The following is a 23,697-nucleotide window of genomic DNA, read 5'->3' as shown; positions in this document are numbered from 1 at the left end:
ATGCTGCGGGCTGGGCCAGCCCTGGGTATTTACCGAGACAGAGCTGGGCACCGCTCAGAGCTCTCTGGATGTCCAAGGACCCCTCCAGGTCCAGGGATGCCAAAAGGTAGGTGCAGAGGTTCTGGACCTGGGCTTCACAGCCTGTCTGACCTTGGTTCACATTCTAGCCCAGGCACTTTCCCTCTGCACCTGCTTCCTCATGTGTCAGTTACCGGTAGAAATTCTGTTCTTTGAAAGGGATGTGTTGAGGGTTGTGTGATAACTTTATAGTCTCAGGCCTTATAGACTTGGTAATGTCAGGTGTGTAGTAAGTACTCGGTAAACACCAACTGATTTATATCACTTCCTGCTGGAATCGGCCCAGAAGGTAAAAGCCAGATCCGGAAGGATCTGTGGGTCTGCGGTGAGGTCCTGCCCTCAGCTTGCCTTGTGGGTGCGTTGGCAGAACTGCTGAGTACCTCCCAGCGTAGGATTCCGCAGCAGCTGCACTTAGGGTCTGTGAGGCCTGCCTGACAGCTTCCCCGCTGACCTTGGCAGTGTCCCTGCTGACGCCCATTGGGATATGCCTTTGCCTGGAACCGCCAGTGCATCATGATGGAGCCAGGACCACAACCTGGGGCTCTTGGTGCTCACTCTGAGCCCCTGCCAGGACTCACCTCCCGGGGTGAGTGCTGTTGAGGGTTGGGGCCAGGCTGAGGAAGTGTGGATTTGGAATGGCTCTACTTTCCCTGAATCCAGGCACCTGAGGGCCTTGCCCTCTGCCTCTCACTGTTTGCTGGCTGTGTGGGCAGAGAATGTTTTTGTGGCAGTGGATGTAGGTCCAACCTGTGCAGGGGGAAGGCAAGAGCTTGGGCAGGCTCTGGCCTGGGGAGCAGAAAACCTAGGGCTCCCCCTCTCAGCTGGGACTGGCTGTGGGTGGGAGGAGAGGGCTGTGTGCCATTCCCACTCTGTCGTGCACACAGCGATGGGAGGGAGCGAGGTTGCCTCCAGAGGCTGGAACAGAGGGTCAGGACCTCTGGAGCCAGAGCCTGCAGCCCCGGCAGACAACTCAGGCCTGTCTGGGGTCCTGTGCATCCAGGGCCACATGGTTAGAGCGCAGGCCCATCAGATATGGAAAAATTCCTGGCAGCCATGCTGATGTGGAATTTTCCCCATTCCAGAATCGCCCAGTAATGGCGGGGGCAGTGGGGCTCTGACGTGTCCCAGGCCCCACTGGGTGGCCAGCTGGTTCCTTACTGCCCACAGCTGGCGCTGAGGATTCCTGGCCCCTGGCAGGCATTGGTCCTCATCCATGGTCTTGCTCCTCTGGGGTGAAGAAGGAAAGGCCAGGCCTGGAAAATGAGACAGGGCCTGGATGGGACACCTGCCTCCTGATGGCCCTGCTTAGCCCTCACTGGCACCCTAGAGAGTGACAGCTTAGACTTCCAGGTGGCAGGACCAGTTGGAGCTCAGTCTCTTGCTTGAGCTCCCTCCACTCCCATGAGTGCCAAAAATGTGTTGTCCCCAGTTGGCACTGACTAGAGCAAGAAGCCATATGATCCATTGGATCCTAAGGGCCCCAGGAACCCCCAACCAAAGTTAAGCAATAGTCCGGCCGCCGCCTTTTTCCCAGAGCCCTGGCTCCCCTCCCCACCACCACCAAGCCTGGGCATCCTCAAGTCTTCTGGGCTGGGGGCTCGGTTGAGCCAGAGGGCCGGCGGCGGGACAATGGCCCCGTTGGCGCGTCCGAGACAAACGGGCCTTGTTGGGCCGGCGGCGGGGGCGCAGCGATGCGCCCCAGCGCGCTGAATGCGGCTTCTGTGCGTCTCGGGCGGGCGCAGAGGGGCCGGGACGGGGCGGGGAGGGGGCCGGCCCGGGGCGGGGAGGGGTCTGGGGTCCGGGGCATCCATTGGCCCCGGCGCCGGAGGCCGGGCCAGGCTGACGGCCGCACCTGGCCGGGAGCGGGCGCGGCGCGGCAGCGGCGGCGGGGGCGGGGGCATGGACCAGGCCTGGTGGAACGGGGGGCCCGGCCGGGTGCGCCCCGCCGCCCAGTGAGCGCCCGGGCGGCGCGGCCCGGGCCGAGCCAGCCACGCTGAGGCGGAGGAGGACGGGGACAAGGTACGTCCCGGGCTCCAGCACCCACTGCCAGCTTGAGCCCTGCCTCAGTCTACTCCCTGGGGATACCGCCCACATTACGCTAACCCTCAAACTGGGACCGCGCGCTGAAGGAGGGGAATAGGAGTGCGGCACTGCTGCTCTAAGCGCTGGGTACCCCTGCCCACTGCCAGAGGGTGGCCTGGTGGGGGCCAGGGAGGGCGCAGGTTGGTGCCCTCCATGCCCTTGGTTTTTTCCCCTGCCCCCCAACCCCCTCTTCCAGGACTTCCCAGTCCCTGAAGGTGGGATGGGTGGGGCAGAAGGCAGGCTGCTGGGGCTGGGCTGGAGCTGGGAGTGCGTTAATGATTAATCTTGGACACAGTGGCCAGAGCCCTAGGGGAGGAGGGGCAGAGATCTCCCCTGTCTCCATCAGCCCTTCCTAGAAAGGGGGTCAGAGCAGGAACCGGAGACCACAGTAAGGGATGGATCCCCTCTGCTGGGGGAAGGCCCTGGCCTGTACCCCAGAGGAAGTAAAGCCACCAAGGAGAGGTTTGGGAGAGTGGGACAAACCCTGGCATCCAGGAGGGGTCCTATAGGAAATCCTACAGTTCCTGTTTCCTAGCCCAGTGCCCAGGAAGGGGGTCCAGCTTGGTCTGCCCCTTCGGTGCCAGGCCAGCATTTTGGTACCAGCACAGAGCACACTACAGACCGAGCCCTGCCCAATGGTAACTGCCCCGCCTAGCTGCCCAGAGCCAGAGAGGTGATGGGCATGTCTGGCTGCTGTAACCCACACCAGGGGGAAGGAAAGGGAGAGAAGGCAGCAAGCCTGACACCTGATCCCCAGGCTGCCGCCGTGACAGGTGGCATGAGAATCCTCCAGGGGGGACAGAGGTGTGGAGGACTGTCCATTCCAGTTGGGAAAACCCAACCTCTTCCTTTACTGACGGGGTGACCTGAGGCCCAGAGAGGGTGAGGCTCGTCCAGGCCCACACAAGGGGCACAGGAGGGCAGTCCTGGGCCAGAGCAGTCACTGTGTATGCACTGTTCCTTGTCCTGTGAAGGAGGCATTGCTACCTATCCCCATTATCCAGAGGGGGATGCTGAGGCTCGGAGATTCAGTGACTTGTCCAAGGTCACATGGCTCAGAGGTAGCTGAGCTGACTCCAAATCATAGGAGTCTTGCCCTGGCCCCCATTTCAGGACCCCAGCCCAACCCATGACCTCTCTCTGCTCCTTTGGGGTCCTGCCTTCTTGGATCTGCCTGGGCTGCCCCAAACCCTCAGCTCTGGACCGCCCCCCCCTCGCCTCCCTGGCTCCCAGCTCCGCCTGACACTTCAGCGGGTGAGCAGGCTGCTACCCCGGGAGCAGAGACAACGAAGCCCTGTTCCCAGCTGCCACCTCAGCCTGCTTTATTCCCTGCTTGCTCAGGCAGAGCCCTTCCTGGAGGAAGCTCCTTGTGGACAGAGAATGCCTGGTCCCCATGCATCCCCTTCCCTTAATGGGTCCAATGCCCTCTTGTCACCCAGCAAGGGACGAGTGTGTCCCCCACAGCCCCTCCCACTGTGTTCTGAGGGACTGGGTGTGCCACACAGTGAAAGAGGCAATGATTAACCTGAGAGAATGATGCACAAATGGAATTCTGGGCCCGGCTGCAGGCTCCTGAAGGGCTCCTTGCTTCACTTTGACTGGGTGAGGAATATGGATGAGCCCTTTTAGGGGCTCCACACGACTCCAAACAGGGCAGAGCAGGATGGAGCACAGGTGCCCATGGGGGTCATCAGGCTGAGGACTGCTGGAATCTCCAGGTGAGGGGTGATGGTGGGAGGAAGTGGGGGCCCAGAGGATGCCTGCCTTCCCCCCTGCTAGTTCTGGCTCCTTAGGTGGGGATGGTATCCTTCTAGAAGTCTGGACAGACAGAGCCCGCTTCCCCTACCAGGTGGGATCTAGGAGGATCATGATACAATCAGAGGAGCTAACGCTGAGTGTGTGAAGGGCTCTGCGTGCCTCACAGCAGGCCCATGAAAGCGTCATAATACCTGCCATTTTTTAGGAAACCCAGGCTCGGAGAGGGGAAGTCACTTGCCCAAGGTCACCCAGCTTGGGGGGTGGTGGAGCCAGCATTTGTTACCAGGGGAGTTTCCAGGAGTGGAGAGGTGGGTGTATGTATCTCTGGCATTGTGCATTGCAAGTGTCAGTACCTTTTCACAAACCTTTATATTGTTACATAGTTTTAGGCAAATAAGCGCATAACAATCCTTAAAAAATATTTCAGGCATGTTATAAGGTACAGAGACTGATATTGTCAACTCCTACATACTCAGCTCTGGGGTTCTCAGCATTTTTGGAGCTAATGACAAAGTGACTGACTTCTCGGTGAAGCTGTGACTTGCAACTCCCCAGTTGGCGCTTCTCTAAGGCTACTCAAATCCCCCCTCAGGAAGCGGGGTGGCTTACCCAGACAAGGCAGTGGAGCAGGAAGAGCTGTGGCCTTGCTCCTCATTTTGGCTTTGCCGTGTAGGCAAAAAAACTGAGCCTCAGTTTCCCCACACATCACATGGGGCTAGCAGAGGAGACTGGGAGTGTCTGTCAAGGTCACAGGCGTGGATGCCCTTTGTTTTTGTTTTTGTTTTTGAGACCGAGTCTTGCTCTGTCGCCCAGGCTGGAGTGCAGTGGTGCAATCTCGGCTCACTGCAAGCTCCGCCTCCCAGGTTCACACCATTCTCCTGCCTCAGCCCCCCGAGTAGGTGGGACTATAGGCGCCCACCACCAAGCCTGGCTAATTTTTATATAGTTTTAGTAGAGACAGGGTTTCACCGTGTTAGCCAGGATGGTCTCAATCTCCTGACCTCATGATCCACCCGCCTTGGCCTCCCAAAGTGCTGGGATTACAGGCGTGAGCCACTGCACCCGGCCGTGGATGCCCTTTGAAACAGCAGAGAGAGATGACCCTGAAAGATCAAAAAGTGCTTTCTGAATCATCAAAGAACATTACCCTCTCTCAGCTGCCGGGCGGGCCAGCTACCACCTGCATCCACCCCTGCAGCCTAGGGCGCAGCAGGGGCCAGATGTCTGGGCTGACATTTTGGAAGTGGTCCTCTGAGCCAGCGAGTTGGGATCCAGCCAAAATGCTCCAATGGGTGGTCTTCCCCCTCTCTGCTCCAGCACCCCTTTCTAGAGGGGCTCAGATTGAGGAAGCTTCTGGGTGCTTGCAAGTCACTTTCCCAGTACCCCTGGATGGAGGGTTAACCTATCCCATCCGCCCCTTCTGCTGTACCACCCACACTTTCCAGCTCCGTCTCAGTCCCAGGCCCCTGTTGCCCCTTCCTCACTTGGTGCACTGAAGTTCAGAGAGGGCAGAGTGTCTTGCCTCGGCCACACAGCGAGGAGAGGTGGGGCTCATCTTCCTCCAGCCAGGCTGCAGATTTTCAAAGTGGAAATATCTTTATTTATCTTTCCAAAGTAATATAAGCTGTTTTGTAAAGTGTGTGTGTGTGTGTGTGTGTGTGTGTGTGTGTGTATGTATCATCACAGAATCAAAATATGTTCCAGAAAGTGAATGGGCTTACTCCCCAGGGAGCTACAATTTATAACTAGGTGTTTTTCCAGACCCTTATACACATGTACGAATGTACAACTTTTCTCTACGTGAATAAGTTTATTCCATACACAGTGCATTCCAGGCTTAATATTAGGCAACTCTTTTTTTTTTTTTTTTTTTTTTTTTGATACAGAGTTTCGCTCTTTTTGCCTAGGCTGGAGTGCAATGGCACGATATTGGCTCACTGCAACCTCCGCCTCCTGGGTTCAAGCGATTCTCCTGCCTCAGCCTGGGATTAAAGGCATGCGCCACCATGCCCAGCTAATTTTTGTATTTTTAGTAGAGATGGGGTTTCTCCATGTTTGTCAGACTGGTCTCAAACTCCCTACCTCAGGTGATCCACCTGCCTTGTCCTCCCAAAGTGTTGGGATTACAGGCGTGAACCACCGCACCCAGTCAGGCAACTCTTTTTATTTTTTTTATTTTTTTTATTTTTTTGAGACGGAGTCTCGCTCTGTCGCCCAGGCTGGAGTGCAGTGGCACAATCTCGGCTCACTGCAAGCTCCGTCTCCCGGGTTCACGCCATTCTCCTGCCTCAGCCTCTCCGAGTAGCTGGGACTACAGGCGCCCGCCACTACGCCTGGCTAATTTTTTTGTATTTTTAGTAGAGACGGGGTTTCACTGTGGTCTCGATCTCCTGACCTCGTGATCCGCCCGCCTTGGCCTCCCAAAGTGCTGGGATTACAAGCGTGAGCCACCGCGCCCGGCAAGGCAACTCTTTTTTAATCTCTCCGAGCCTCAGTTTCCTCATCTTCTAAATGGGGGTAAAGGCTCTGTGAGTACTGGAGGAAATGATACTGCAGTGGCCACTTTTATATGCCCATCTCGATTGATTGTTAGATTATCTTTGAACGATATTCCTGCAGGTAGATTGCTGCATCTGAGAACAGGCACACTCAGAACTGTAATAGCTGCTGTCAAATCTGCACTACGAACACCATAGGGAGAGTTGTTTTGCTCCACTCTTAAAAGCTCCTTCCATATCACGATGGGATTCCCCTCCAGCTGCAGAAAGCAGCCCTGGGATACCCTCACCCCACCACCTTCTCTGCCAGAGCCCTGTTCCTGTATGTACATATGAGCAAACAGCACAGATGTGCCTCAGTTGGTGAATGACTTTTGTTTCTTGGGGTTTGTTTTTTTAAGATGGGGTCTCACGCTGTTGCCCAGGCTTGGAGTGCAGTGGTACGTTCATACCTCACTGTAACCTCGAACTCCTGGGTTCAAGGGGTCCTCTTGCCTCAGCCTCCTGAGTAGCTGGGGCTACAGGTGTGCACCACCACACAGGGCTAATTTTTAAATTGTTTATACAGATAGGGTCTCATTATGTTGCCCAGGCAGGTCTCGAACTCCTGGGCTCAAGCAATCTGCCTGTCTTGGCCTCCCCAAAATGCTGGGTGGCGCACGCCACCATGCCCGGCCAGGGAATGGTTTATGGGGGAACAGCTGTGCTGCAGACTCTGATACGGCCCTAGCTGCCTCTTTTATCTCCTTAGGGAGCTCTTCTTCACCCTGCTCCGTAAGCACAGGCTCCCTGTCCTTCCTCACCCTTCCCTTGGTGACTCTAGTTACTCCTATGGCCTCAATTCCCACTTCTGTGCCCAGCTCCCCACCTGCCTCTTTCCCTCCCCCAAGACCCCCCTCTTTGCTCCTACTGCTCTTCAGGCATTCTACGATCATCCCAAACATCCCTCAGACTCAGCGTGTTCTAAACAGAACCTGACACCACCTGCTTCACCCAGCATTCAACCTGGCCCTCTCTCAGCCTCCCAGATTCAGGGACTATCGCCACCTCCAGCCAGCCAGTCACCCAACAGCAACTCTTCCCTCCTCTCCTCCACACCCTGCCGCCAATAGAATGCTGCCTTTGCATGGTCTACAGACAGCTCTGGTATTTCCCCAGCCTTCTTCTTGTTCCAGGTCACACCTGCACAGCTGTAACAACTACTATGGAGGTCGGCCTGCTCCTCCCTCTCCTTCCCCATCCCTGCAGTTCATTTCTTACCCAGTAGTCCAATGGGAATCCCATCTGCTCCCTCCTCTGCTGAAGACTCTCCTATGGGTCTCCCCCTACAGCCCACAGGATCTAGGCGAGACTCAGTAGCAGGCTTCCTGAAAGCCCTGCATGTCCCTCTTTTTTTTTTTTTTTTTTTTTTTTTTTTTTGTGATGGATTCTCGCTCTGTTGCCCAGGCTGGAGTGCAGTGGCGCGATCTCTGCTCACTGCAAACTCCGCCTCCCAGGTTCAAGCGATTCTCCTGCCTCAGCCTCCCGAGTAGCTGGGATTACATGCGCCTGCCATCACGCCCAGCTAATTTCTGTATTTTTAGTACAGACGGGGTTTCACCATGTTGGCCAGGCTGATCTCAGACCCCTAATCTCAGGTGATCTGCCCGCGTCGGCCTCCCACAGTGCTGGGATTACAGGTGTGAGCCACTGCACCTGGCCCCTGCATGTCCCTCTTAACCCTGCCCTAGTTTCTGGCTGTCTCTGTAGTCTCTCCCCTGCCCACCCGGCCTATTACACGCACACACACCAAACACTCCAGCCAGGTGGAATGTTTGTTTCTCAATTGCCCTGGGCCTTTGCATGTGCTTCTCTCTGTGTGGCTCATTCTAGGGTAACAGGCATATTAGTTAATGCTAGCTGCTGTAACAGACAAATCTGAAGTTCTAAAAGGCTTAATACAGTTCTCGTTTTCTTGAAATCCAGTCAGTGTCTGGTGGGTGGAGATGCAAAGACCTAGGCTCCTCCTAGCCCTGCCCATGCCCAGATCCTTGGAGACCGCCCCGTTCATCCATTAAATGGGAAAAGAGACCACAGGAAAGGTACACCCACTTAACCTCATCAGCTGGCATTCTGTTCACATCTCATTGGCCAGGACCCAGTTATGTGAGGACACTGAACTGCAAGGGCGCATGGGAAATATAGTCTAGCTGTGCTGCCATGGAGAGAAAGGGACTGTCTTTGGAAATTGGAGACCACACAACAGCTTCTGCCACCAGAGGCCCCTACCCCAGGAAGCCTTCCTGATACTGCTGTCCCCTCCCCAAGGCTGGATCAGGTGTTTTCTTCGTGCTTCTGCAAGCCTCAAACAATCCGTTGTCCATCACTGCCCTCGCCTCACAGCTGTGTGTTCCTCTGTCTCCCCAGTTAGGACTGTGAGCCCCGAGTTCTCTGCACCGGGTTATCATGAACGCTAGTCCTGGAGTGCAGGTGCCCAGTAAATACCTGTGAGATGGATCAATTTAAAACTATCATGGGCCGGGCGCGGTGGCTCACATCTGTAATTCCAGCACTTTGGGAGGCCGAGGCAGGTGGATCACTTGAGGTCAGGAGTTTGAGACCACCTGCCCAAGGTGGTGAAACCCTGTCTCTACTAAAAATACAAAATTAGCCGGGTGTGGTGGCGGGTGCCTGTAATTCCAGCTACTTGGAAGGCTGAGGCAGGAGAATTGCTTGAACCCAGGGGGCGGAGGTTGCAGTGGGCTGAGATTGCCCCAGTGCACTCCAGCATGGGTGACAAGAGTGAAACTCTGTCTCAAACAACAACAACAAAAAAAAACAATTAAACAAAAAACTATCATGGCTGCAAGATGTCCACAATTTATTGATAGGTGGGAAAAAAGCAAGTTAACAAAATATGTCCCCAAAGAAGCACGTGCATCTGGGCTCCATGGCTCACACCTGTAATCCCAGCACTTGGGGAGGCTGAGGTGGGAGGGCCACTTGAGCCCAGGAGTTCAAGACCAGCCTGGACAACATAGCAAGATGCCATCTCTACAAAAAATCAAAATACAAAAATTAGCCAGGCGTGGTGGTGCATACCTGTAGTCTCAGCTACCTGGGAGGCTGAGGTGGAAGGGTCTCTTGAGCCCAGGAGTTTGAGGCTGCAGTGAGTCATGATCATGCCACTGCACTCCAGCCTGGGTGACAGAGCAAGACCTTGTGTCAAAAAAACAAAAACAGTTTCCATTCCATTATCTATATAAATATATGGCCAGAAATCCTGTGATGGTGATGACCTCTGCGGTTGGGGTTCTTTTAATCATCTTCTTTGTACTCTTCTGTATTGTTTGAACTTTTTTTTCAGTATACTGCTTTTATCATTGAAAAAGTTTTTGCTGGGCACTGTGGTGCATGCCTGTAATCCCAGCTACTTGGGTGGCTGAGGCAGGAGAATTGCTTGAACCCAAGGGGCAGAGGTTGCAGTGAGCCGAGATCTTGCCACCGCACTCCAGCCTGGGCAACAGAGAGAGACTCTGTCTCAAAAAAAATTTCCTGGGGGTGGGGGGGTGGGGGTAGAGAACCAGCCAAAGATGTTGTCATCAGCTGGGCGCGGTGGCTCACGCCTGTAATCCCAGCACTTTGGGAGGCTGAGGTGGGCGGATCACAAGGTCAGGAGATCGAGACCATCCTGGCTAACACGGTGAAACCCTGTCTCTACTAAAAATACAAGAAATTAGCCGGGCATGGTGGCGGGCACCTGTAGTCCCAACTACTCAGGAGGCTGAGGCAGGAGAATAGCATGAACCCGGGAGGCGGAGCTTGCAGTGAGCCGAGATGGCGCCACTGCACTCCAGCCTGGGCGACAGAGCAAGACTCTGTCTCAAGAAAAAAGAAAAAAGATGTTATCATTAATACTCTGGGAAGAGACCCCTCTGGCAGGGCTGGAAGCACAGGTGTACCATCAGCGCTCCCTACTCTGGAAATCTTTTGCTTCCCTTGGCTAGTTGCTCACTCCTCAGCCACAATCTCACCTCTTGTTCAAGAGCCTGCACTTCACTCTCACCTAGATGAAGTTCTCACCCCTCTATAAAATGGAGGTGATAACAAGAGCTCCCCAGAGAGGACTATGAGGCTGCATGATGCATGACAGGTCCCAAGCACAGAAACAGACTGTGTTGGGTTCAGAGTCCACGCTAATAAACTATAGCCCCTGCGGTTTGATGCCAGCTCCACCCTGACTCACCCTCGGAAAGCTGTCTTCATTCTAGCTCAGCTCAAAAGGCAAAAAGGTCAATGGGATGTTAGGCTGGATAAAACAACTCCATACCATGTCCCAAACCTGGTTCCAACACCTACAGAGAATCTGACTCTGGGCCTGCCTTGTGGCAGTTTCTGCTCTAGTGTTTCGTGGGTGCTTGGGCTGCTCCCAGACTGGTGAGGCTTTGAGGGAAAGGGGGACTCAGAGCAAGTGAGGATGCCTACTGTTCCCTGGGAGAGGCTGGCAGCTGCTTAACCTATGAAAGTGCTTAGTGTGGGATGAATGACCGTCACAATAACGATCATTATTAATTGATGGTGGCACCTGGGTCCCTAAATGGTGACACCTGCCTGGTCCGTGATGGGGTTCTAGGCAGCAGTGCTGAAGGGAGGATGGAGGAGGCATTTCTGGGCACAAGGAGACCCTCTGTCCATGGGCAAAGCTGAGACAACTGACCTGAACCTAAGATTCAAGTGCCTGAACTGAGTCCTAGGGTTCCTGGGGCTTAGGGCCAGGGCACCTAGAACTGCCTCTTCCTGCCAAAGCCTTGGGGAGGATCTGCGTCTCCAATCAGCCCAAATCCTGAAGAGCTGGTCGAGTGTCTGGGTATCACCATTCCTCACCCAGGGATAGAGGCAGGACACCCTCTCTGATGAAAGATTTAGAGCTCAGGAAGTGAAATCTTGCCAGACTCATCTTCTGAGCCCTGGTCAGTTGCTCTGCCTCCTGGAAGCCTTCCAGGCTGAGTTCGTTGTTCATTCTTCTGGGTTCCCACAGATTTTAGATAAACCTTGGTCCCTGGTTGTGTCTCAGCATCTTTAAGCCCTGGAGTTTGGCAAGTCTGCATATGTACTCCAGCTTTGTCTGCTATCTGCTAGCTGTGTGACCTTGGGCAGGTGACGTTACCTCTCTGAGCTTTGGTTTCTTTACCAGGAGGGTAGACTAACAGAGGTGCTTGATGCATCAGCTGTGAGACTTAAATGAAATGCAATAGGTGGAGCAATTAGCCCTCTTGCACCCCAGCCCACCTGCACCTCCCTGTCCTTCACTCAGCCTTAGAGCCTGTTCTGGGCTCTCTGCAGGCTTCTGCAGTTGCTGTGTCCTTGGCCCAAGGATACCTGGAATCTTTCTGTGCCCTTGGATGAAAGAGCTGCTTGCTTGTTGGGGTCCAGAGAGAGGTGAGGACCGGCCAGGGCTGTCCAGTGGAGGCAGAAGGCCAGGGCAACACCTGCAGGGTACTGGGGTGTGCCACCTGCTATCCCCAGGAAGCAAACTCATGAATATTCACACCACTGGAGTGGGAGGGAGCCAGCCAGCTTGCTGCTGGGTGTCATTGGAGCATTCCTGTCTCCCAGTGACCGCAGAGGCAGCCTGGGAGTTGGACGTGGCTCAGGCATTGGGTGGAAAGGGGCAGCCAGCCACAGCCCGAGGTGAGTGTGTCTCTTTTGCTCCGCCACGGGGGTTACAGGGAAAGTAGGATACCCTGAGACCTGCCTGGTGGTGACGCCCTAAGCCAGAAGGTTTACCATCCTGGGCTGAGTTTCCCTGTGTGCATGATGTAGGGGAATAAGTCCTGTTTCTCCTTCATTCCCTGGAGGGTATCAGTTCAGCTAAACAGGAGGATGGCTGGGCCTGGCCTGCTGCCAGCTGTTTGCACTGATGCAGGCCATTGTGATGGGTATAATCTAGAAGGGCAGGAATAGATGGAGTGGGCTGGTGACGGGGGAACCGTCCATCCTGAGTGCCTGCGGTTGTCACCTACTATGGGTGGAGGAGGTTGGAGACCCAGGTTCTAGTCCCGTCTCTGCTGCTGCTGGGCTGTGTAATCCTGAAGGTATCCTTTCCCTCTCTGAGGCTGAGCCTCCCTGCCTCTTTGTCTTCTGGCCCTGAGGCTAGGAGGCTCTGGCTACATTGAGATCATCCCTGGACTTGGGACCCTCAGCTGCCTGCAAGCCTCCATTGTGGGCCAGTGGGCACACATTTTGATGGGGTTGTGGCTGGGACCCTGGGAACGTAATGATGATAATGATGATAACAATGATGGCAGGCCCTGCTGAGTGACTGTCTGCTCTGCACCAGCCTCGGGCTGGGTGCTTTCCCTGTGGAATGCAGAGGATCTGCACAGCACCCTGTGATGGAGGGTCAGCTGGTACAGGTTGAGTATCCCTTATCTGAAATGCTTGGGACCAGAAGTGTTTCGGATTTCAGATTTTTCAGATTTTGGAATATATGCGTATATGTAATGAGATATCTTGGAGATGGAACTCAAGTCTAAACATTTATGTTTAGAAAGAATTTATCTTTCTTTCTTTCTTTCTTTCTTGTTGATTTTATTGTTTAAGCTTTTTTTTTTTTTTTTGAGATGGAGTCTCGCTCTGTCGCCCAGGCTGGAGTGCAGTGGCGCGATCTCGGCTCGCTGCAAGCTCCGCCTCCTGGGTTCACGCCGTTCTCCTGCCTCAGCCTCCTGAGTAGCTGGGACTACAGGCTCCTGCCACCACACCTGGCTAATTTTTTTTGTATTTTTAGTAGAGACGGGGTTTTACTGTGTTAGCCAGGATGGTCTCGATCTCCTGACCTCGTGATCCACTCATCTCGGCCTCCCAAAGAGCTGGGATTACAGGCGTGAGCCACTGTGCCCGGCCTAATTTTAATTTTTTTGAGATAGGATCTTGCTCTGTGGCCCAGGCTGGAGTTTAGTGGCACGATCATGGCTCACTGCAGCCTCGACCTCCCGGGTTCAGGTGGTCCTTCCGCCTCAGCCTCCCCAGTAGCTGGGACTACAGGCATGCACTACCATGCCTGGCTAATTTTTGTATTTTTTGTAGAGATGAGGTCTTGCCATGTTGGTCAGGCTGGCCTCAAACTCCTGAGCTCAAGTGATTCTCCTGTGTCTGTCTTTCAAAGTGCTGGAATTACAACCATGAGCCACCACACCCCACCTTCATGTATGTTTCTTATACACATAGCCTCAAGGTAGTTTTATTTTTCCCTTCAGGACGCTAAATAAACTGTGTGTTGTGCACCTGCACTTTGACTGAGACCTGTCACATGAGGTCAGGTATGGAATTTTCCACTTGTGGTGTCATGTAGGCATTCAAAAAGTTTTGGATTTAGGGGCATTTCAGATTTCAGATTTTTATTTTTATTTTTTTTTATCCATTTATTTATTTATTTTTGAGAAAGAGTCTCGCTCTGTCACCCAGGCTGGAGTGCAATGGCCCAATCTCAGCTCACTGCAACCTCTGCCTCCCGGGTTCAAGCAATTCTCCTGCCTCAGCCTCCCAAGTAGCTGGGATTATAGGTGCGCACCACCACGCCTGGCTAATTTTTTGTATCTTTAGTAGAGACGGTGTTTCAGCATGTTGGCCAGGCTGGTCTTGAACTCCTGACCTCGTGATCTGCCCGTCTCAGCCTCCCAAAGTGCTGGGATTACACCGCGCCTGGCCCATGGGAGCTTTTACATGCATGTGCCTCACATGTATTACTTTCGTCTGTAGGTCTCCTACACAGGATCTCTCCTGTGTCTCAGTGAGGTGTTGTCTGCCTGGACCATGTCCTCATCCACATTCTCTGCACAGGCTCTATAGCCCTGGCCACATTCTGCCCTGAGGGTCATGGGAAGTCATTCATCACACATTCACCAGGTGCCAGGCTCGGGGAGCTCAGGGATGAGTCACCAGTAGGCTTGCCTGCAGCAGGGCACAGAAGGGACCTCACCTCTGGCACGCCAGTGAACCAAGGCTGGGTCAGGGTCAATGGTGATGATAATAATTAATATGTGTTGATCTCCTCCTGGGTACATGCATTATCTCAGTCTCACAGCCTTAGGGCAAGGCATGGTGGCTTATGCCCAGCACTTTGGGAGGTGGAGATGGGAGGATCACTTGAGGCCAGGAACTCAAGATCAGCCTGCAACATAGTGAGAGCTCCCATCTCTACAAAAAATTAAAAACTTAGCTGGGCATGGGTGGTATGCACTTGAGCGGCCGAGGCGGGAAATTCACTTGAGGCCAGGTGTTTGAGACCAGCCTGGGCAGTAGAGTGAGACCCCATCTCTAGAAAATTTTTTTAAAAAGTAGCCAGGCATGGTGGTGCATGCCTGTAGTCCTAGCTACTCAGGAGGCCGAGGCAAGAGGATCCACTGAGCCCAGGATTTCAAGGCTGCAATGAGCTATGATCGTGCCACTTCACTTCAGCCTGGGTGATGGAGCAAGATCCTGTCTTTTTAAAAAAATTATCTCATAGCCTAGTGACTGTTCTCCCTCAAGCCAGGCTCCTGGCTGCCAGCTAGCTCCTCTCCCGACCTCAGTCTGCCTAGGGGCTCTGCCTGTGATTACAGAGGGCTCTGTGTGCCTTGATCTTGCTGTTGTGTGTCCATTGCACACACGAGGAGACTGAGGCTCAGGGAGGGTGAGGTTCATAGCTTCACACCTAAGTTTACAGTGGCCAGGCAGGAAGGGCACAACCAGCCTTGGACCCCTCAGGTGGCTGGCACAGGAGGGACCGACACCAGGGCCCCCTCTGCTTCCCCTCCCCTTATCCTGGCCGCAGGCTCAGCCCACAGAGACTGGACCCTGCTGTGCTCCCAGGATAGAGCTTCCTGTCCAACCCCACATCCCCCACTTTCTGTGATGCAACTTTCTCTCCTTCCTTCCCCTGGGCTTGGGACAGGGCTTAGGACACCAGGCAGGGGCTGCCATGGACAAAGCAGGAAGCAGCACATTGGAGTTCCATAGACCCGGGCTCTAATTCCAGCCCTGCTCCCCTTTTGCTGAATGACCCTGGACAAGTTATGTCACCTCCTGGAACCTCACCTTTCAAACCATCTACCAAATGGGGGTGACAGCAGGGTTGGGGGTGGAGTGGTATCCACTAAGTGGTAGCTGAGTAGGGTCAGTTAGATGCTCTGGAGAGGCAGGCCCCTGCTTTGGGCCTGGCTTCTAACAGGGGCTCAAAAGTAAAACTAGGAGGGATGGCCCAAGGTTCAGTGGCTGGCACCACCCAGCACGTGTGGCAGGGGCCTGGCAAGCTTTGAGGAATAGCAAATGGGGGCCGGGCTCAGCGGCTCACGCCTATAATCCCAACACTTTGGAAGGCCGAGGCGGGTGGATCGCTTGAAGTCAGGAGTTTGAGACCAGCCTGGCCAACTTGGTGAAACCCCGGCTCTACTAAAATGCAAAAATTACTTGAGTGTGGTGGCGGGCACCTGTAGTCCCAGCTACTTGAGAGGCTGAGGCAGGAGAATCACTTGAACCCAGGAGGCGGAGGTTGTAGTGAGCCGAGATCGCACCACTGCACTCCAGCCTGGGCAACATAGGGAGACTCCGTCTCAAAAACAAACAAAAGAGCAAATGGGAGAATGAAACCAGTGAGTGAATGAGTGAATGAGTGAACCAATAATGGGGTGGGGGGTGGGGGGGTGGGGGGCTGGAGGAACTGTCCGGGGTGGGGGAGTGGGAGGGTGGAGGAACTGTCCTGGGTGGGGCCAGGTGGAGCCTGATTGGCAGGGCAGGGAGGCTGGTCTGCCCCCTGCTGCTGGGCCTGAACCTCAGCGCCTCCACTATTGCAGCCTCCCTGATTCCAGAAGGTACCCTGGTGAGTGGGGCTGCCAGAACCGGGGTGGGTCCTTGGGATTTCCAGAAGGCAAGCCACAGGAATCCTAATTCTTCCTCATCTTAGAGAAACTGAGGCCCAGAGTTTTGGACTATGATCTGGTCCATGACCTGCCCTGTTTTCTGCTGGGTCGCTGAGAAGTGGGAGGCTGAGAGGGGTGCTTGAGGCTGAGGCAGGTTTGTGCTTTGTGGGCGGCCCAGCCCCTACTCCTTTTGGGGTTGAAGGCAGGCCCCCCGGGCCTCAGGAGGGGTACAGCTAACACTCTAAGTGATGACTATGTGCTGGTTGCTTTGCTTAGAAAAGTTCTCCAGAGAACGGCTAGGGGCACCTCCAGCTTTCCCATTTTACAGATGAGAAACAGACTCCATGAGGGTTCTTGGCTTGTCTGAAATCACAGTGCTGGATTGAAACACAGGCTTGAGGGTCCCAGAGCCTGAGGTTGGTACTGGGGCCCCTCCACGGCTGGCGGGTTTATTCCGCTTTGCAAGCTTTCTGATTTGTTACTTAAATGCGTTCAGTAACAAATTAACTAACACATTTGTTAACGTGTTGACAATTATTGCCTTTTTTTGAGATGGGGCCTCACTCTGGTCACCCAGGCTGAAGTGCAGTGGCGCGACCTTGGCTCACGGTAACCTCTGCCAACCTCTGCCCCCCAGGCCCAAGCAATCCTTCCACCTCAGCATAACTTATCCAGGGCATAGTGTGTGTGACCCTGCCCCGGGGGGGCTGACTGGCTTCTGCCTCCAGGGGCAGTGGTGATAATGCCATGCGTGTAGTTATTAGCACATGTGACTTTTCTTGGCCTCAGGGGCCCAGGGTGCAGTGCAGTGTGAGCCAGGACAGGAGTGGAAAGTTCAGGACAAGAGTAGAAAGTTTGGGGACCTGGTTTTGCAGCTAAGGGGAGGTGGGAAGGCCCTCCAAGCCGCAGCTCTCTCCTGGACTCCAGTTCCTCAGCCTGAACTGTCCCCGTTACAGTCCACGTCTCAGTCCCCTGCTGATAGGGTTGCCACGCTTAGATCATCCCCCAAAACAAACAAATAACAATAGGCCGGGCACAGTGGCTCATGCCTGTAATCCCAGCACTTTGGGAGGCTGAGGTGGGAGGATTGCTTGAGTCCAGGAGTTCAATACCAGCCTGGGCATCTCAAAAATAATAATATAAAATAAATATTAAAAATTTATAAAAATAGGCCAGGCGCAGTGGCTCATGCCTGTAATTCCAGCACTTTGGGAGGCCAAGGTGGGCAGATCACGAGGTCAGGAGATCAAGACGATCCTGGCCAATGTGGTGAAATTCCATTTCTACTAAAAATACAAAAATTAGCTGGGTGTGGTGGCGTGTGCCTGTAATCCCAGCTACTTCGGAGGCTGAGGCAGGAGAATCGCTTGAACCAGGGAGTCAAAGGTTGCAGTGAGCCGAGATTGCGCCACAGCACTCCAGCCTGGTGACAGAGTGAGACTCCATCTCAAAAAAATAAAATAAACATATAAAAATGAAAAATAAAATAAGGAAATAACAACAAAACCTCCAGGACATCTAGTTAAGTTTGAAGTTTGAATAATTTTTTTTTTTTTTTTTTTTGAGACGGAGTCTCACTCTGTCGCCCAGGCTGGAGTGCAATGGCACCATCTCGGCTCACTGCAACCTCTACCTCCTGGGTTCAAGCGATTCTTCTGCCTCAGCCTCCTGAGTAACTGGGACTATAGGCGCATGCCACCACACCCAGTTAATTTTTGTATTTTTAGTAGAGACGGAATTTCACCATATTGATCAGGCTTGTCTCAAACTCCTGACCTCAGGTGATCCACCCTCCTCGGCCTCCCAAAGTGCTAGGATTACAGGGTGAGCCACCGCCTTGGAATAATTTTTAGTATAACTATGTCCCATGCAATATTTGGAATATACTTATACCGTAAAAAATTGTATTCATTGTTTATCTGAAATTTGAATTTAACTGGGCAACCCTTCCAGCTGGCTTTGGAAAGGGAGTGGGTGTGTGGGCAGAGGCCTGGCCAGCTGTGTGACCTCAGCCTTCTTCTTCCCAGCTGTGAGCCTCAGTTTCTCCATCAGCCACCCTACAGACTCCAGGGGCACAAGGGCCAGTGAGGAGAGAAGAGCCCTGGCCTCTTACTGGGCACCTCACCTGTACCACTGTGGGATGGGTGGCACAGGGGACAGGTAGGGCTGGCTGTGCCTTCTGAAAGGTGAAGGATTCAGGCCCCAGAGAGCCCTTGGCCTTCCCTATAGACAGCCCTGGCCAAGGCCTGGGGGAGGGGGGCCCAGGGCACGGGGAGAGGGTCTTCTTTTCCTTCTTATTTATTTGTTTATTTATTTGAGACAGGGTCTCACTGTGTCATCCAGAGCTGGAGTGCAGCGGCACAGTCATGGCTCACTGGAACTCAGGCTCAAGCAATCCTCCCGCCTCAGCCTTCCAAGTAACTAGGACTACAGGCATGTGCCACCACGCCTGGTGAATTTTTTTAAATTTTGTTTTGTAGAGATAGGGTCTCACCATATGCCCAGGCTGGTCTTGAACTCCTGGCTCAAGCATTCCCCCTGCCTCATCCTCCCAAAGTGCTGGGATAACAGGTGTGAGCCACTGTGCCCAGCCTTTTTCCTTTTGCCTTAGAAAAGTGTTTCATGGTTGGGCACAATGGTTCACGTCTGTCATCCCAGCAATTTGGGAGGCCAAGGCGGGCGGATTGCTTGAGCTCAGGAGTTCGAGACCAGCCTGGGCAACGTGGCGAAATTGTGTCTCTATTTTTTAAAAATTAAAATATAAAAAAGGAAATAATTTCATTATGATGCCCTAAAAGGTATAAAAAATAAGATAACTTCAGGATCTGGGAGAATTTGAAGTAAAATTGAGGAATGTTTTAAATATATATTTTTATAAAAAAAAAAAACAAGAAAAAGAAACAGAAGAAAAAATAAGATAACTAAAAAATAAGGTAATAAGTATTAGTTATCTTATTTTTTCTTCTGTTTCTTTTTCTTTTATTTCTTATCAGCCAGCTTAAAAATTAAAAGGAGTGGAAAGTTTTGGGGCCCTGGTTCTGCTACCTGGTTCATTTTAATTTTTAAATTTTAACCTTCTCCGTGCCCCATTCCCCAACCTCTCTTTGAGTTGCTTCACCCACCATCTCTGTCTGCAACCCTGGGGCTGTCTCTTTCCAGGTGGTTGTCAGTCTGTCTCTCCAGTGTCTCTCTGTCCCTGTCTGGACCCTGCTGGGGGGCCACAGAGCAGGCAAAGGCAGGGCTCAGCTGCCAGGCCTGGGCAGCCGTGGGGGCTCCCTGGGGCTAGCTTCCTGACACTTGCCCCACTCTGTGCTGCCCCTGCAGGTGTCTGAGATGCTGCCACCGCAGAAGAAGCCCTGGGAGTCCATGGCTAAGGGGCTGGTGCTGGGCGCACTCTTCACCAGTTTCCTGCTGCTGGTGTACTCCTATGCCGTGCCCCCACTGCACGCTGGCCTGGCCTCCACGTGAGTGGCCCAGCTGGGCAGATGATGGGTGTGGGTGGGGGAGGGATGGCACCCCACCCATGGGGCCCTGTAATTACCACAGGGCCCGCCCCAGTGATCTTGGGTAGCCAACCTGCACCCTGCACCATGCTGTGCCAGACAGAAATTCCACTGACGGCAGAGCTCGCCGTGTAACTCTGAGCCTTGGTGTGCCTATCTGTGAAGTGGGGATAAAAACAGAGCCTTTCGGCTGGACACAGCAACTCACGCCTGTAATCCTAGCACTTTGGGAAGCCCAGGAGGGCAGATCACCTGAGGTCAGGAGTTCGAGACCAGCCTGGCCAACATGGCGAAACCCCATCTCTACTAAAAATACAAAAATTAGCTGGGCTGGTGGTATGTGTCTGTAATCCCAGCTACTTGAGAGTCTGAGGCAGGAGAATTGCTTGAACCCAGAAGGCAGAAGTTGCAGTGAGCCGAGATGGCACCACTGCACTCCAGGCTGGGCCAACAGAGTGAGACTGTCTCAAAACAAAAACAAAAAAAAACCAGAGCCTTCCTCATAGAGCATGAGAATAGGTAACACTGTCTGTACAGGGCTCCGATTAGCATCATCTGAGATGCCAACAGGGCCCTGGTGGGGGCGACCTGTCCATGGGCATGAATTCAAATGGGTCGGTCTGACTCCAGGCCCAGCTCCTGAGAACCAGGCTCTCCCATTTCCTCACGGGGCTGCTCCGCACAGACCCACCACAGCCTGTAGCTGGTGCAATACCAGTGGTTGGTGATATTAACTTGAAACAGAGGAAACTGCAAGTTTCTGCAAAAATTGACCATTTTTGTCCTGTAAAATGGCAATTTCATGTGGCCCCAGCTGATACTGATTCATGGTACATGCAACACAGTGGCCATGAGAGGAGAGCCTGTGTGCCTCATCTCACAACACCGTGAATAGGGCCTGTTATCGTCCCCATTTCACAGAAGAGGAAACTGAGGCCACAGAGGCCAAACCACCCACGCAGGCACCCAGCCTGGACTCAGGCCCCACAGGTCCCACTGTCCCAGCTCCTTTGCCACCACTGTCCCCAACAATCTCCCTCTCTAGCTACCAGAATCCTGAGGGCCCCAGCACCCCCCTGAGGCTCTCCCCACCTCTCTGTCCCCAGCAGGACCCCGGAAGCCGCAGCGTCCTGCTCTCCAACTGCGCTGGAGCCAGAGGCAGTGATCCTGGCCAATGGCTCCGCGGGGGAGTGCCAGCCGCGGCGCAACATCGTGTTCTTGAAGACGCACAAGACGGCTAGCAGCACCCTGCTCAACATCCTGTTTCGCTTCGGCCAGAAGCACCGGCTCAAGTTCGCCTTCCCCAATGGCCGCAACGACTTCGACTACCCGACCTTCTTTGCCCGCAGCCTGGTGCAGGACTATCGGCCCGGGGCCTGCTTCAACATCATCTGCAACCACATGCGCTTCCACTACGACGAGGTGCGCAGCCTGGTGCCGCCCAACGCCGTCTTCATCACGGTGCTCCGCGACCCCGCCCGCCTGTTCGAGTCCTCCTTCCACTACTTCGGGCCGGTGGTGCCCCTCACATGGAAGCTCTCGGGCAGCGACAAGCTGGCCGAGTTTCTGCAAGACCCGGATCGCTACTACGACCCCAACGGCTTCAATGCCCACTACCTCCGAAACCTGCTCTTCTTCGACCTGGGCTATGACAACAGCCTGGACCCCAGCAGCCCGCAGGTGCAGGAGCACATCCTGGAGGTGGAGCGCCGCTTCCACCTGGTGCTCCTTCAGGAGTACTTCGACGAGTCGCTGGTGCTGCTGAAGCACCTGCTGTGCTGGGAGCTGGAGGACGTGCTCTACTTCAAGCTCAACGCCCGCCGCGACTCGCCGGTGCCGCGGCTCTCCGGGGAGCTGTACGGGCGCGCCACCGCCTGGAACATGCTGGACTCCCACCTCTACCGCCACTTCAACGCCAGCTTCTGGCGCAAGGTGGAGGCCTTCGGGCGGGAGCGCATGGCCCGAGAGGTGGCCGCCCTGCGCCATGCCAACGAGCGCATGCGGACCATCTGCATCGACGGGGGCCACGCCGTGGACGCCGCCGCCATCCAGGAAGAGGCCATGCAGCCCTGGCAGCCGCTGGGCACCAAGTCCATCCTGGGCTACAACCTCAAGAAGAGCATCGGGCAGCGGCACGCCCAGCTCTGCCGGCGCATGCTTACGCCCGAGATCCAGTACCTGATGGACCTCGGCGCCAACCTGTGGGTCACCAAGCTCTGGAAGTTCATTCGCGATTTCCTGCGGTGGTGACGTCCCACCGCCCAGCGGCTTGCCTGCCTGCTCGCTCCCTGCGGAGGGGCTGAGCAGGACGCCGCTGGTGCTGGCCACCCCCAGCCCCCTCCTGGTGCCACCTCGGACCCCGGGGTGAGGGGGGGCTCCCTGGGGGGACGCAGCCAGCCAAGACTGGGCCCATGCACACAGAGAGGGCCTAACCGAGATCAGTATTTAACTAATTATACCAGTTTTTATTAAACCCCTTTCCCTCCCCGAAAAAGAATGTTCTATTTCTGCCTCCCCTTAAAGGGGAGACCTCAGAAGTAAAGGAATTTGATGTTGTGTTTTTGTTAATCAGCCTCAGTGGTGGTGACTTGGGGTGGGGGTTGGGGTGGGGGGAACCCAAGAGACCACAGTGGTGCCTGGGTGAGTCTGTGGGCAGAGCCCAGTGGGGTGACAGGGATTTGATGTGTATTTGCTATGTGCTATAGTCCTATGTGGTTCAGGGACTCCTATGAGCTACCAAGGCCTGGAAAAGCGCGTGTGTATGTGTGCACTTGTGTGCATGTGTGTGCGTGTGTGCATGTGTGTGTGGTCATCCTAAGGAGTACAACAGTTACTCACTCTGACTGTGTGCCCGGCACTAGGCTAAAGGGCATTATTTCAACCCATCTTCACCAAAACTCAGTGACCTGGGGACTGTTATTGTCTCATGCTAGAGACAACGAAGGGTGCTCAGAGAGGGACAATCACTTCACCAAGATCACACAGCAAGTGGTAGGACTAGAGTAGGGGGCTGGGTGGGTAGAGGGTGTGGCCGGATCAGAATAGAGAGAGAAAGAGAGAGGGAGGAAGAGACAGGGAGGTGGCAGGGATGGGGTCACTCAGTAGGGCACTGGCAACAGGCCCTGGGCGCAGGCTAAGGGCTTCTTGCACAGACTTCATTAATCTTCACAATAACCGAGGTCGTTATAATTACCGTCCCATTTTACAGATGTGGGAATGGACATTTGGACAGGGGAAGAGATTTGCCCGAGGTCACGTCGCAGGACGTATCAGACCAGGGACTCAAACCTTCACCCAGGGACCCCAAACCCTTCTCATCTCCAGTGCCTGTCTCTCCCCTCCTCCACCCTCTCCCTCCATCCCTACTGGTCCCTGGCTCCTAGCCTGCCTCACCCTGTCTATACCTGCCCCTCCTACTTCAACCCCCCCATCCCAGGCCACCTCCCACACCTGCCTGTACACTGCCCCAACAAAAGCCCTGGGCCTCCCTGCTCCACCGTGAGATTCCATTCAATTAATCCAAAAAAAAATTGGTATCCACCAAATCCCTGCTGTGCCCCCCAGCCCTGAGCTGCTCTGAGCATACAGCAGTCAACAAGCTAGCCAACTTGCTATTAGTGTCTGCCTATAATCTCAGCACTTTGGGAGATTGGAGTGGGTGGATCGAGTGAGCCCAGGAGTTATACCAGCTTCAGCTACATGGCAAAATCCTATTTGTACAAAAACAAACAAACAAAAACCACCACCAACAAAAAACAGGTTGGCCAATCCCTCCTGGGGCTCATATCCAACGGGGAAGGTGGCCACCAAGAAACCAATGCAGGCTGGGTGTGACTGACTAGGATGTGGACACACCCAGCTCTAACCACTGGCTTCATTCAGCATCCCCAGTGGGAGAGAAAG

The 23,697-nt window shown here is 54.2% G+C and overlaps 1 protein-coding gene across 1 annotated transcript; it reads left to right on the top strand.

The window, feature by feature from the left end:
- The first annotated feature begins 1,914 nt into the window (after positions 1 to 1,914).
- GAL3ST1 (galactose-3-O-sulfotransferase 1) lies at positions 1,915 to 22,362 on the top strand. Its single transcript, XM_003258081.2, has 3 exons — positions 1,915 to 2,097; positions 19,616 to 19,755; positions 20,904 to 22,362. The coding sequence occupies exons 2-3, from the start codon at positions 19,625 to 19,627 to the stop codon at positions 22,042 to 22,044; spliced, it is 1,272 nt and encodes a 423-aa protein (XP_003258129.1). The 5' UTR covers positions 1,915 to 2,097; positions 19,616 to 19,624; the 3' UTR covers positions 22,045 to 22,362.
- Positions 22,363 to 23,697: the final 1,335 nt, after the last annotated feature.

This window comes from Nomascus leucogenys, chromosome 7b (assembly GCF_006542625.1).
Source record: "Nomascus leucogenys isolate Asia chromosome 7b, Asia_NLE_v1, whole genome shotgun sequence".
NCBI lineage: Eukaryota > Metazoa > Chordata > Mammalia > Primates > Hylobatidae > Nomascus > Nomascus leucogenys.
This window is presented reverse-complemented; position numbering and strand designations above follow the sequence as displayed.

What these genes read in the sequence shown, in the direction of transcription:
- GAL3ST1 (XM_003258081.2), top strand. Translation starts at nt 19,625, where the DNA reads ATGCTGCCACCGCAGAAGAAGCCCTGGGAGTCCATGGCTAAGGGGCTG. An exon ending in CACGCTGGCCTGGCCTCCAC is followed by an intron (nt 19,756 to 20,903) that starts GTGAGTGGCCCA and finishes TGTCCCCAGCAG; the next exon opens with GACCCCGGAAGCCGCAGCGT.